The sequence below is a fragment of the Condylura cristata genome, unplaced genomic scaffold (assembly GCF_000260355.1).
Source record: "Condylura cristata isolate star-nosed mole 26May11 unplaced genomic scaffold, ConCri1.0 scaffold00019, whole genome shotgun sequence".
Taxonomy (NCBI): Eukaryota; Metazoa; Chordata; class Mammalia; order Eulipotyphla; family Talpidae; genus Condylura; species Condylura cristata.
The window spans coordinates 13403241-13416650 of record NW_004567120.1 but is presented as its reverse complement, the minus strand read 5'-3'; the positions used below and the strand labels follow the sequence as shown (position 1 = coordinate 13416650).

The 13410-nt window shown below is 39.2% G+C and overlaps 1 protein-coding gene across 1 annotated transcript; it reads left to right on the top strand.

Annotated features, from left to right (window-relative positions):
• Window positions 1–5096: 5096 nt before the first annotated feature.
• On the top strand, window positions 5097–12713 carry LOC101629696 (histone H2B-like). Its single transcript, XM_004685911.1, has 2 exons — window positions 5097–5168; window positions 12294–12713. The coding sequence occupies exons 1-2, from the start codon at window positions 5097–5099 to the stop codon at window positions 12711–12713; spliced, it is 492 nt and encodes a 163-aa protein (XP_004685968.1).
• Window positions 12714–13410: the final 697 nt, after the last annotated feature.

The following is a 13410-nucleotide window of genomic DNA, read 5'->3' as shown; positions in this document are numbered from 1 at the left end:
ACACACACAGGATTCGCTGAGGATGATAATAAACCAGGCACACACACACACACAGGATTATCGGGCAAAAGGAAGCTCCTTTATTGTTTCGATTCCCTCCTTATATATCCCACAGTCCCCGCCTCCGTACTTTTTCACCCCCCTTGTTTGTACACGGTCTGAGCATTTAGTCCTGCCAGCTAAAACATACTCCCTTTCCGGTGCAAGAGACCCTTGTTCTTTAAAAGCCCACAGTATTTTTTTCTAGTCCTTCAGTAACCTCGACTCCATAGCTCTCCACAGAATTTATTTTCATGTATAGAGTAAGAGAATGATGCAACTTCTTACTTTTTTGTGTGACCTTCCAGTTTTCCCAGCACCACTTAATAAAGAGGCTGTCCCTTTTACAGTCATAGCTGCTTTATCATAGATTAGGTGCTGGTATGTATATGGATTTATTTCTGGGCTTTCAATTAAATCTATCCCATTGATCCATGCATCTGTTTTTGTGCCAATACCAGGTTATTTTTAATACTGTTGCTTTATAGTAAAGTTTGAATCACATAACTTGATACCCCCATTTCTTTCCTTTTTTCTTAAGTTTGCTTTTGCAATTTAAGGCTTTTGGTTGTTCCATATAAATTTCAACATATTTTGTTTAACTTTGAAAACCATTTTTGATATTTTGATGGGTATTGTGTTAAATTTATATATTATTTTAGGGAGGATAGTCATTTTGATTATGTTGACTCTTGCATTCATGAACATGGGTTATATTTCCATCTCTGTATGTTGCTATCTAAGTCCTAAGCAGGCTTTTTGACTCCTTAGGTAATTTTTGAGGTATTTTATTCTTTTTGAAGCAATTATAAATGGAAATATCTTCTTCATTTATTTTGCTTCTTGTTTGTATATAAAAGGGCTATGGATTAAAAAAAAGATTTATTTATTTATACATACTAGAACTGGGGTACAGGCCAGAGGTACAAGGGGGTGAGAGGATTCACCAGAGACAGAGTGGGGAGCAGAACAGGCAGATTGACTGAAATACACTGCTAAGGGGAGCAGCAGGCAAGACAGGAGAGGTCTTTTGTGCCATGTGGGTCACCTCCCTGGCCAGGAATCGAACTCATACTGCAGTGGCTGTGGATCACTTCATAGTGCTGCACTTTAACCTGTTGAAACACCAGGGAGGGCCAGGCTATGAATTTTTTAAAAAAGATTTATTTATTTATTCATACAGAACTGGGGTACAGGCCAGAGATGCGGAGGGTGAGAGGATTCACTAGAGACAGAGCAGGGAGCAGAACAGGCAGATTGAGGAAGTACACTGCTGAGGGGAACAGCAGGCGGGTCAGGAGAGGTCTGCCACACCATGTGGATCTCCTCCGGGGCAGGCAGGAATCAAACCCATGCAGAAGTGGCTTAAGCTTCTTAGTGCTGTGCTTTAACCCACTGCGCCACCAGGGAGGGCCGGCTATGAATTTTTTGTATGTTGATTTTGTAACTGGCCATTGCTGTGCTCATTTATTGTTTCTAATGACTTTCTATTGGCATCTTTAGGACTTTTATATATAATCTGTAATAAATGTATATATAGACATGATATGATGTATGATGTCATCTGCAAATAGTGAGTGATAGTTTCACCTTTTTTTCCACTTGGATTGCATTTCTTTCCTGTTTTTGTTTGATAGCTCTGGCCAAAACCTCTAATAAGTAAAATAGAAGTGTTGACAATGTGGATCCTTGTATCATTCCTGATCTTTCGGAGAAAGCTTTCAGTGTTTCACTGCTAAGTATTATATTGGCTGTTGGCTTTTTACATATGATCTTTTATTACACTGGAGTAGGTTCCTTCTGTGCCTATATTGTTTAGAGTTATCATAACTGGATGCTGAATTTTAGCAGATCTTTTCTCTGCATCTGTTGATATTATCATGTGATTTTTATCTTTTATGATATGATATGCTATATTGATTTACACATATTAACCTGTCCTTGCATTGCTGGGATAAATCCTACTCAATCATGGTATATAATACTTGTGATACACACCGTTGAATTTGATTTTCTAGTATTTTGTTGAAGTATTTTTTTTCATCAGTATTCATCATGGATATTGGGCTATAATTTTCTTGTGCTATCTTTGTCTGGTTTCAGTATTAGGATAATGTCAGCATAAATATATTAGGGATCATTTCCGCTTATACTTGTAAGAATAATCTGAGCAAGGTGGGCAATAGTTCTTCTTTAAAGGATAAAATTCATTTGTAAAGCCATTTGGTCCTGGACTGTTGTTTTTCAGAATTGTTTTTTGTTACTATTTCAGTTTCCATATGTGTGATTGGTTTAATTTATCCGTTTCTTCCTGAGTTAGTCCTGTTACTATATTGATCTAGAAATGTGTTCATTTCTTCAAGGTTATCGAATTTATTGGCTTCTGTGCTACCTGTGGTGACTCTACTAGTGATTTCTCTCTTCTTTTTGTTGTTAGTCTGAGAGGCTTATCTATTTTGTCTTCTCAAAGAACGAACTCTTAGTTTCACTGATATTTTTGTATAATCTTTTTGCTCTCTAGCCAATGTACTTCTGCTCTTATTTAATTCCTTCTACTAACTTTAGGATTAACTTAAGTGTATTTTCTTATTCTTCAGGTGCTTTAGGTATAGTACTAGATTGTTTATTTGAACTTTCCTTGCCTTTTAATGCGGGGCTGTATTGCAGTTATCTTCCCACATTTTATAATTCCTGGTAGCTTCTATGATACTTTTTGTGCATCCAAAGGTATTTTTAAATATTTGCTCCATTACTTCTTTTATTCAATAATTATTAAGGAACATGTTAATTAGTCTCCATGTATTTATACTTTCTATACCAACTTGGTCAGAGACTATACTAGATATAGTTTTGATATTTGTAGTTTTATTGACAAATGACTTGTATCACAAAATATGGTTTATTCATGAAAATATTCCAAATATACTTGAAAAAAAAATGCAAGTGCACCCATTTTTTGGTTGTAATGTTATGTAGATATCTGTTAGACCATTTGGTCTAGTTCTTCATTTAGGCTATTGTTTCCTTATTTATTCTTTATCTTGTTGATCTGTCCATTTTTGTAAGCGGCATATTGAAGTCCCTTAGTATTATGGTGCTACCGTCAAAATCCCTCTTAAGTTGTTATTGTCTTGTGTCTCTCACTGTGCCATCATTTGGTATATATGTATATTTTTGTGAATGTAATTTCTTCTTGTTTTATTAAACCTTATTCATAATATGGTGTCCATATTTATCTATTACTACTTTTCTGAATTGGTATAACAAAGGTATAACTGATTTGGGGGGCTTGTCATTTGCTTATATAACAGTTTTCCAGCTCTTAACTCTTTAGTCTATGCATGCCTTTATTGGTAAGATAGGTTTCTTGTAGATAACAGAGGTTGGACTTCGTTTTGAAATTCATTCAGTCACTCTATATTTTTGACTTCTGAATTAAGGCTGCTTAATTTTTTTTTAAGATTTATTTATTTATGCATACAAGAACTGGACTACAGACCAAAGGTGCCAGAGGTGAGAGGATTCACCAGGTGCAGAGTGGGGAGCAGAACAGGCAGATCTACTGAAATACACTGCTGCGGGAACAGTGGGCAAGACAGGAGAGGTCTCCCTTGCCATGTGGGTCACCTCTTTGGCTGGGGATCCAAGTCGTGGTGCAGTGCTTCAACTCCTTGTGCCACTGAGGGCTGGCCCTCAGGCTTCTTATGTTTAAGGTGCCTATTGAGACATAAGTAATCATTGTCGTATTGTCTTTTTTATTTTTTGAGGATTCCTGTTATGTTTAAGTTCCACTTTTGTCATCTTATGTGTTACTTCTATTCATTGTTGTTTGAGGGTTCTACTGAGGTTAGAATAGGCTAAAATATTTGTGCGACCCATTGGACTGTCTGGTCGCTGACTTATTTTGATGGCCACACTCTTCTCTGATTCCATGTTAAGCAATTTAGGTGTCCATTGCCTTTATATTTGTTGTTCTGTTTCTTTATAGTAATCACTTTAGAATCGCTCTCATGTATGGCTTGCTGTTGCTATATTCTTTTAGTTTTTGCTTTCCAGTGAAGCTCCTTACCATTCATTTTGTTTGAATGTTAATGTTGCTGGGTAAGGGTTCTGGTTTGGAAGTCTTTTTCTTTAAATACTTTAAATATCTCCTCTGGTCCCTTTGTGTTTGTAATATTTCTACAAAAAAAATCTACTGATAGTCTGATTGGTGGTTCCTTAGAGGTTAACCTGTTTTCAATATTCTGTCCTTGTAGTTGGTTTTCAGCAGCTTCATTATAATATGTCCCATTATATTTTCTAGCCATAAAAATCAGCCTCTACCTTTCAGGACTGGAGTCATTTTATTTGCATAGAATTAGCTGTTCCCAAAATGACTGAAAACAAACACCCTTAGAAGTGTGACCAATTGGAGTGAATGCTTAATGATAAACTCATTTCTTCAAATATTATGTCCTTTTGGGGGTCAATTTAATAAATTATTGTTGTATATACACTTGAGAAATACTTTTGGCTGTATTATCTTATATTCTTGATGAGATCTTGCTTTTAAATTTGAAGCATTTACCATTTTTTGGTGTTTCACCAACACTGATAGTTCTTTCAAGTAACAGATCTGAAACTTCTTCACCAATTCAAATATATGGGGTAAGTGGAGGAACATAAGTAATGCTAAGAAAATTATTTTAAAATTTCAAAAATTTTAAGTATTTTAACAATTTTATAATTGTCCCAATTTCTATTTGTTTTCTGTCTTTGAAGACTGATATTTTTATTTATTCTTTATGATGTAATGCTGATTTTGATCAGAGGTAATAGTTGGTATGTCATTTCATATCATTTCTAGAAGGAAACCCACCTCAATATTGCATTTCTTTAAATGTAATGCACATCAAAATTATCTTCTTTATCATATCAGTGAGTGTATTTCAGACCATACTTTCTCCTGACACCTCGCATAAAGATTTTGACTGTCAACTTTAGAGAGGTACAGAGACCATTGTAATGAACAGTTTATGAAAGAGTTTCAGGAAGCTTCAGCAGCCTGGGAAGCAGGCATGTATGAGATCACGCAGGCCTGCATCAGACATGCCAGCTGCGAAGAAGCTGCCTGGGACCATCAGAGTCTAGTAAACATAAGGCTCTGTTCAAAGCCACCGTACTTGGTGGGAAAAGACCTTAAGCTCAGAAAAGAGGAATCTACTCTTGTTTTCCATCTGTGGCATTCTGCCCATCTTTAAAACATTGTACTGTGAACTAAATTTTATCAAATGTAATCCACTGTAACATATGTTTTCAGTATAACATGTTCTATGGAAAGTTACAAATTTTCTACCTCATTGCTTCCTTAACTGATCGTTTTTGTTTATTTCTCAATGTCTTCTCTTACAGCATTCTGTAACGTTAGGATGATTTTCTTAATCATTTTGTTTCACTTTTTCATTTCCTTTCTCCTGTAAGTATTTTATGGAATTTTTTTTCAGATATACTTTATGTGTGAAACTAACAAAATGAAGTAATAGATATACATCAACATACCCCTTTTTCACACATCCACTTTAATCATTTATTTATATATATAAAAGGAAACTGATAGTATAAAAATTTTTAGATTTTCTCACTGTAGGATGTAACATCCTTTACTAAATAGTAAAGAAAAGAAAATTTCCAAGAAGCAGTTCATTTTCCAATTCGCTGGTTTTTGAAATTACTATTTTAATTCATTCAAATTAATACTACTTACTTTCCCAATGAGACACTTCTGATTTTTTAAATCACATACTTTCAAGACCTGCAATTCTGTACAAATAATGAGGTTGTCCAACGAGAGCAGGTCAAGCCTCAGTTTCCACTGGCCCACTGAGGGGCTGGCAGCCCTTTAACCACGGCCTTTGGCTCAAAGTGATGAAGTGATCGAGTGACCTTGGTGAACCAGTTAGTCTTTTTGTCGTGTACAGCCTGGAAATGGAGAAGTGAGGGAATCTGCTGTTTTGCCTGTAGTGCATTTTTCTAGTTGCATTTAACACGGTGATATAAAGATATGAATACAGAGCAGAGAGTGGGGCATATATTCTAACCACTTGCCTGTAAAGAAGAAGAGTAATATCATCAATTTGAATAACTAAGACGATTTCTTCTTTGTCAAGTGTTGTGAATGTTAATATTCCATTTAAGTTTAATGTTATTTTCACTGTGGTCCATTTTTTTTTTTGCTTATTTGTTTCTTTCTTTTTTTTTTTTTTTTATAAGTGTATTGCTGCACTTTGAAGAAGTCACCGATTCCAGTTTTACAGATTTCTGGCTTCCTACATCTGTGTAGAGAGAACATTGCCATGGTATATCCATCTTTTAACAATTGTTTTGTGCTTTGCTGGAAAGCCCACTATGTGTAGCATTTCCTTTGAACATTTGAAAGAAGTGGTACATAACCTTTTTGATTAGGATGTAAAATTTAGTAAAGGATGTTATAACCTACAGTGAGAAAAAGTAAAGTAATTAAAAGATTTTTTTGGCTAGATCCTTCTTCGGGTTTATTTGTACAAAGAGCACTGTAAGACACAGTGCCATGCAGACAGCAGAGCAGGCTCAAGCCCTCTGTCCTTCCCTGGGCACATAGGGTTTTCTATTCTGTGGTGTTTGTGGGGGCCTGAGCACCATTGTGTGGGCCTGCACTGTAGCTGCATCCTGCGCTTGGGTTTCAGCCTTGGTCCTTGGCAGGACAGCATGAGACCTTTGGTGAGGCAGGCCCGTGCATGTTTTCTAACATTAAGGTGAGTGATGTAGGCAAGTCCACTGAGCTTGTGTTGCCCTTTGTGATGTTGACCTTGATCTCTTGGGGCTTTTACAAGGGCCTTGATGGCCTTTGCATGTGCTCTCATGGCCATGGCATTGTTAACCTGCATCTTCTTCAGGCTCTTTTTGCTATGCTTTTTGACAAGGAACTTGGGATCCTCCCCTTAAAAGACTCTCATTTGGGGTTTCTTGATGCCATTTCTGTGCCAATTTCAGGACTGGTTGTGTGTGATGTGCTTCCTAAACTTTTCCATGTCAGAACCTGGAGAAGAGCATAGAACAGGATAGGCTTCTTGTCATAGGGATCTAACTCTGCTGCCCTGATTGAAGGCTGTGTTTCCTCAGTGCTTACAGCCTGAAATGCTGAAAACATTTCTTAGTCTATCACAAGAAAGGTAAGAATCTTCCAGGGACAATCCATAGGCAGAGTATTTCAATTTGCATGGAGCACCATGGTTCAAGCAGCAAAAGATATTAGAAGGATTTTACTGACACTGCAAGCATGAAGTAGGACAATATAAATTCCAAGATCCAATTGATAACAACAGAGATAATATTTAGACAAATAAGCCCTCTTAATACAATGGAGTGGTACATAGAAAAGGAGAACACTACAACCAAATTTGAGAAGCAAGAAATCTTTGCAGAAACATTTCAGAGAAATGTGGAGACCATTTCAAAAAAATTAAAATGACCACTAAACTGCTTAATTTTGATCTATAGATGGGTATATCTTCTGATTCAAGAGAAAACTGGTTCTTTAGCAAACGTGATAGATGGAAATTTACTATATGGTGTCAGGCATTTTCACAGAGGGGGTAGAATTTGAACTAAAACTTGAAAGATTAACAGGATGTAGATAGGGAAGGTGTGATGGGGTGAGGTTTTGTGGGAGAGAGGAGGAACAGATTGCCAACAAATCCCTGAGTCGGCAATGCCCAAAGCCAGCCAGGTCACAAGGCACTTTGCAGTTGTTCCCTAGCAACTTCCCATCACTGCCCACACAGCAGCCTTATCTCCACAACTTCATCACCTCGAGGCTCAGGAGGGCAAAGCCATCTTCCCTTATCTCACGGTCAGCCCTCAGTAAACAGATGGGCCCCAGCAGCCAGGAGAGCACGTCCATACAGCTGTTAGTACAGACCCTCACTGCCAGTCCCTCCCTTCGCCTCGTGACTTGAGACTCAGGACCTGGAGTAAGAAGAGTCCCCCTTGCTTGGGCACTTATGTATGGATTATTTCACTGAGTCCTTGAGACAGTCATCTGGACCCTGTCCCACAGAACAGGAAACTGAGATTCTGAGACATCAAGTCACTTACCCAAGGTAACACAGCAAGTAAGAGGCACAGCTGGGGTCTGAACTCCTGTTGAATCCCAGCTAAACCCTGTGCCCTCAGTCACGTTGTAGTAGAATGTCCTCTTAGCACACAGCACTTACTTATGGGACCTTACGGGACACTCAACCAGCACTATTAACTCAGCCTAGCAATGGTATTGTCTCCAGAAAACAAAGGCACCAGAACTCCAAAGAGAACAAATCATGGAAAAAGTGAGATTAAAAGCAAAGGCTTTTCATTTTCCCACTAGACTTTGTGCTCTGCAAATGTCCAAGTCCCAAGAGGAGTCCTTGTTCTACTCCTGATCTTTCCCTGCAAGTATGCCTACAGGGCCTGATTTTGCCCGCCATTTCCACACATGTCTTTGTAGCAACACTTTGACTCTGAAAGCAAACTGGACAAGAAAATCTGTGATTACTCTACATAAATAGACTGAATAAATGTGATGACAGTATTAAATACACTTCAATAATGACATGGCTTCTTTGAAATCAGGAATAGAAAATGAAGTGAATACAGGACCTATCTGATGGCACAGGTTTTAACATCTCAGCAATATCAAGCTCTCGCCAGGCACTGAGGTATGATGAGTTCGAACTCCAGCCAGGGAGGTAAACCACATATGGTGCAACAGACCTCTCTAATCTCATCTGTTGCTCCCTAATCAATAGATCTGCCTGTGGTGCTCCCCACTCTGTCTCTGGTGAATTCTCTCACTCCCTACGCCTCTGGCCCACACCCCAGTTCTTGTATGCATATATAAATAAAATGAATCTTTAAAAAAAATAAATGAATACAGCAGTGACACCTGTGTCCACATCCAGTGGTCCCAAGAACAGTAAACTGAACCAGGCGGAACCAATAAGACTCATCTTGGGAAGCTGAGCTAGAAACGCTGGAGGAAATTGGCGTGAAACCTTATAACTGTCTATGTAGTTGCTTATTTTTAATCATGCTGATTTATGATAGGAATGTAGGGATTTTGGTACACATGATTTTTATCTTGAACTTCAAAACTAGGGAAAGATTTGACTGGTAATAATTCAGGTAGGAATATTAATGTCTTCATTTATAAACAGGACTTTCCCTTTCTTGGGAAAAACAAGCTTCCTTCATAGATTATATCATTACATCATATTTTCTAGTAGTAAACTTCCGATATGCCCCTTCATGATCAGAACCACTTTATTAGTAGTAGAATTAGCAGTCTCATGAAGGTCTCACACACATGCCTTGGGCCCTCCACAGTGTGCATTACAGCTCTGTAAAGACCTCCATTTCTTCACTTTTTCCTAATTTCTGTTTTGATCCAGTTTATAATTATCACTGCATGAAAGAAACACCCTTAGCAGCAATACCATACATTTTGAATCACGAATGTCATGATGTCCAGCATTTCCTTTCACTTTGTCCATTCTCTTGTTCTGGCTCCTTCACAGAAATTGAGGATAATATTTTGATTTCTTAACTAAATGCTCTCATATTTCCCATAAATCAAAGGGAGTGGTCTTCTTTGGGAATGTAAACAATGTGAACAAAATTTTAATTTGGGAAGTGTTAAAAAATGTGAATATTCATATGCACAGCTCCATCTCTGGTGTGCTGTCTTTGGTGATGAGTTTTGCCATTCTCACCTCTCCGGCTCAGGGACAGTTTTAATAAGACCTGCAGGGGGAAGTTGCTCAGTGATGGCCAATGATTCCAGAGGCACTGCTGGGCATGTGGCAGAGCTCCTATGGAGCTGCGGCGCCTAAGCCCAGAGCACAGCAAGTGCCACCTCCAGGCAATGTCTCCAGGTGACAAGAGTTTTGTAGTGGATCCCTGGTGGGCTGTGTCAAGTAAACGTGTAACCATAAGGATGTAGCATTCACTTGCATTCTCCAAGGTGTCCAATGGAATTATCCGGGGCTTCTTTAGTTTGATATGGCATCTCGTTCTATCATTTTCTTAGTCCTTATATCCTTTTGTGGGAGGAAGACTGAATTTAAAATCTGTACTTTCCACAAATCACACACTTGTATTTTCAAATCGATTGTCATATATATTTGAAAGATAACTTGAAAGTTAAATAATATCATTTATGTTATTCACTATATCTCACCGAGAATATTACTTATATATGCAATTCAGTATTTTTTCAGGGCACATTACTCATGTTTACTCAGTTATATACTTCATGATATTTTTCTAGGACTTACATATCTGAAAGAGAGACTTTTAAATGTATGCATGTTTCAGGATATTCTACTTTTATAAACATAGCTGTTTCTGTCCAGTATTTGGAGGTTGTTGCCATTTTCTCTTTTTTCCACACTGAGGTCTTGGGGCAGAATCTGAGGCAATGGTTAGCCAGGGTGCTATTTTCCAGCGATTCTGCCCTAAGTCTGTGACTTTCTGTTCTAGCCAGAGTGGGTTAGCTCTGGGCAAACAGTACATTTTGGGTTACTGCATAAATAACCAGGACTGTCTGGCATCGAGGGTCAGTTGCGGAGGTCACACACTCAATGGACTGACTAAAGCTGAAATTTCTGCAAGTAAGGTGCTTGCCCTGGCGCCACGGCTTCCAGGTGCTCTCTGAGGGGGTTACAGAGGCTCGAGACAGTGTACTTTCCATGACTTCTAATTGGTCCTTGCCAAGTAGAAAGACCCAATCACATTTAAAGTCATGGTTACTGACAAGGTTGGCTTCAGCATTTCCTCCAATCAGATTAGTGCTCAGGCCAACCTCATTTGAATACGGTGGCATATAAATACACTGTGCACTCTCTGCAAGCACTAGTCTTTAGTTGGCATGCGTGAACTCTGTCAGTAGAATCTGACATTCGTCTCAGTTTGCCTTTACCAAGGAAGGTATTAAAAAAGTACACATTTTTACCGTGAATTAAATGCTGTCAGATCTCAACTATATTTTCTCCTATATCCGTGTGCATAGTGTTTCCAGGAACACCACGATTTTCTTAACTGCGTAACATGATTTCCTATCCTAAACATTTCTGAAGGAAAGTCATTATGGACATCTTGTTTAAATGATACTTGCCTTCCCCCGCCCTACCACCACCCCCCATTGTCTCAGTGCTGTAGGTTTTTAATTTACCAGAAGCTCATTATGTTTGATATAGGAACAAAGCCACCTCACTTAGGTAGGTCAAAAAAGACCTGTGGTAACTTCGACATGCTCTGTAGAATTGTTCCAAGCTAACTGTTAACCACATTTTACCTGGAACAAAATATTACTAATCCATATCAGTGATTTTTTTTTACATATGTCTAGTACAATATCTTCCATAATGCTTCCTTAAAAATATTGAATCAAGCAGTTTCTTAGCTGGTCATTTTTATTATTTTTCTGCATCACCAGCTATAGGTTTCCTTATGATCTAAATGTTTCAGAATAATTTTATTTACCATTTTAATCTTTATTCTTCACAAAAGTTGAAGGAATAAGAGTTCTATTAAGCACACAATTTTTACACCACACATGTTTAAGGGCTTCAAAAATAGTTTCATCGTGGTCCCCATTTTGGTATATGTTCCGTGCTTGGAGATCGTGCTTGTGTCATTTCTCAGCAGAATCTCTGAGATTTCTGATCAGAGGTGGAAAGAGTAGCCACCATTTCATTCACGGATTTCCAGAGCACAGAAGTTAAGAATTGTAGGCAAAGAACCCAGTGTGAGTGTCCTCATGGTAGTGTATATTTGGATTGTGGCTGCCAGAATCTCTAAAACCAATACTAATTACAATAATTAAAACCCATTTGGTGAGGCTTTGCAAATCTCCCGTGCTTTAACACATCACAGTTCATTTTTTCAATGACCGTTAGCTCTAAGGGATAGCTTTCAATGGTTTTCTAACAGATGTTACAGAAAGGTCCAGAGGTCACCAAACATCAGTCTACTCTGATGTTAGCCAATCCCATCTGACTCGATGGCACCTTGCCCAGTCACTGCCTCCCGCCACTCACTGCATTTTATCCAATGAGAGGTGGGTATTGCCATGACGTCAGCGAAGGCAGCCCCTATAAATGGGCCACCGCTCCCTTAAAAGTTACCATTGTCCTTCCTGCCTGCTGTCAGGAAGTTGACTCTGAAATGGCCGACGCTTTCATCGAACTTCGACTGAGGAGTGCCTGGGCTCAGGGGAGCCGGCAGTTCCAAGCCTGAAGAAGAAGCAGAAGGAGAAGCACACGCAGAAGCAGCAGCAGCAGCAGCAGAAGGCAGCCCCGAAGAGGAAGCAATCCACGTGCCGCAGGCTCGCCAAGAAACAACGCCAGAGCTTCACCACCTACTTCCCCCGGGTTCTCAAGAAAATCCACGAGGACCTGAGCCTTTCACAGGAGGCCCTGAGCGTCCTGGATTCCTTCGTGAAGGTCATGTTCGAGCGCATCGTCCAGGAGGCCAGTCACCTGGTCCGCTCCAACCAGCGCGCCACCCTCACGTCCAGAGAGATCCAGACGGCCGTGCGCCTGCTGCTGCCCGGCGACATCGGCAAGCACGCCGTGAACGTGGCCACCAAGGCCGTCATCAGATACACTAGCTGCGCGTGAGCCGCCTGTCCCGGGCCACCAGAGCCCCATAAACCAAAGGCTCTTTTCAGAGCCACCTTCTTTGTCACAAAAAGGCCTGTAGCTCTCCAAACACAGCCCTCTGTTTGTCCAGCCGGCGGCGCTCTGCCCTTGCTTGCAACACTGCTGCTTTCCATCAGTAACGAATACGATCGAGACGTACATTCGCAGTTATCTTCACTTCCTTTTAGATCGACTTCTATGACCATAGTGTTTAATAGATGCCCGCTAGGGGCACTGACTGAGATTTTTTGGAAATTGATGTTTAGTGGGGTTGAGTAAAGTGCACAAATACTCAAAGATTTAGCGTTTACTCGTATTGTCCAAAAAGTGTCCAATGGAATTTTCCATGGTTTCTTTAGCTTGGTATGTCAGCATATAAATGTAGACACTTTGTTTATACACACACACACACACATATGTGTGTATATATACACACATATGTGTGTGTGTATGTGTGTATTTGTATGCATTTGTTTTTTACTTACCTCATATTAGAAATTAAATATCTAAACAAGGACCTAAATATCATGAAGAAATTAGTTAAATACAAATATCTAGGAGCTTCACTCTTCTATTTCCCTGGCTTTTGAAATTTCTTTCTATTCATTGCAGTTTCTTTGGTTCTATTCTGCTGCAGCCCATAGCCTTTAAACTTTTCATACACAACCTTTGTGTC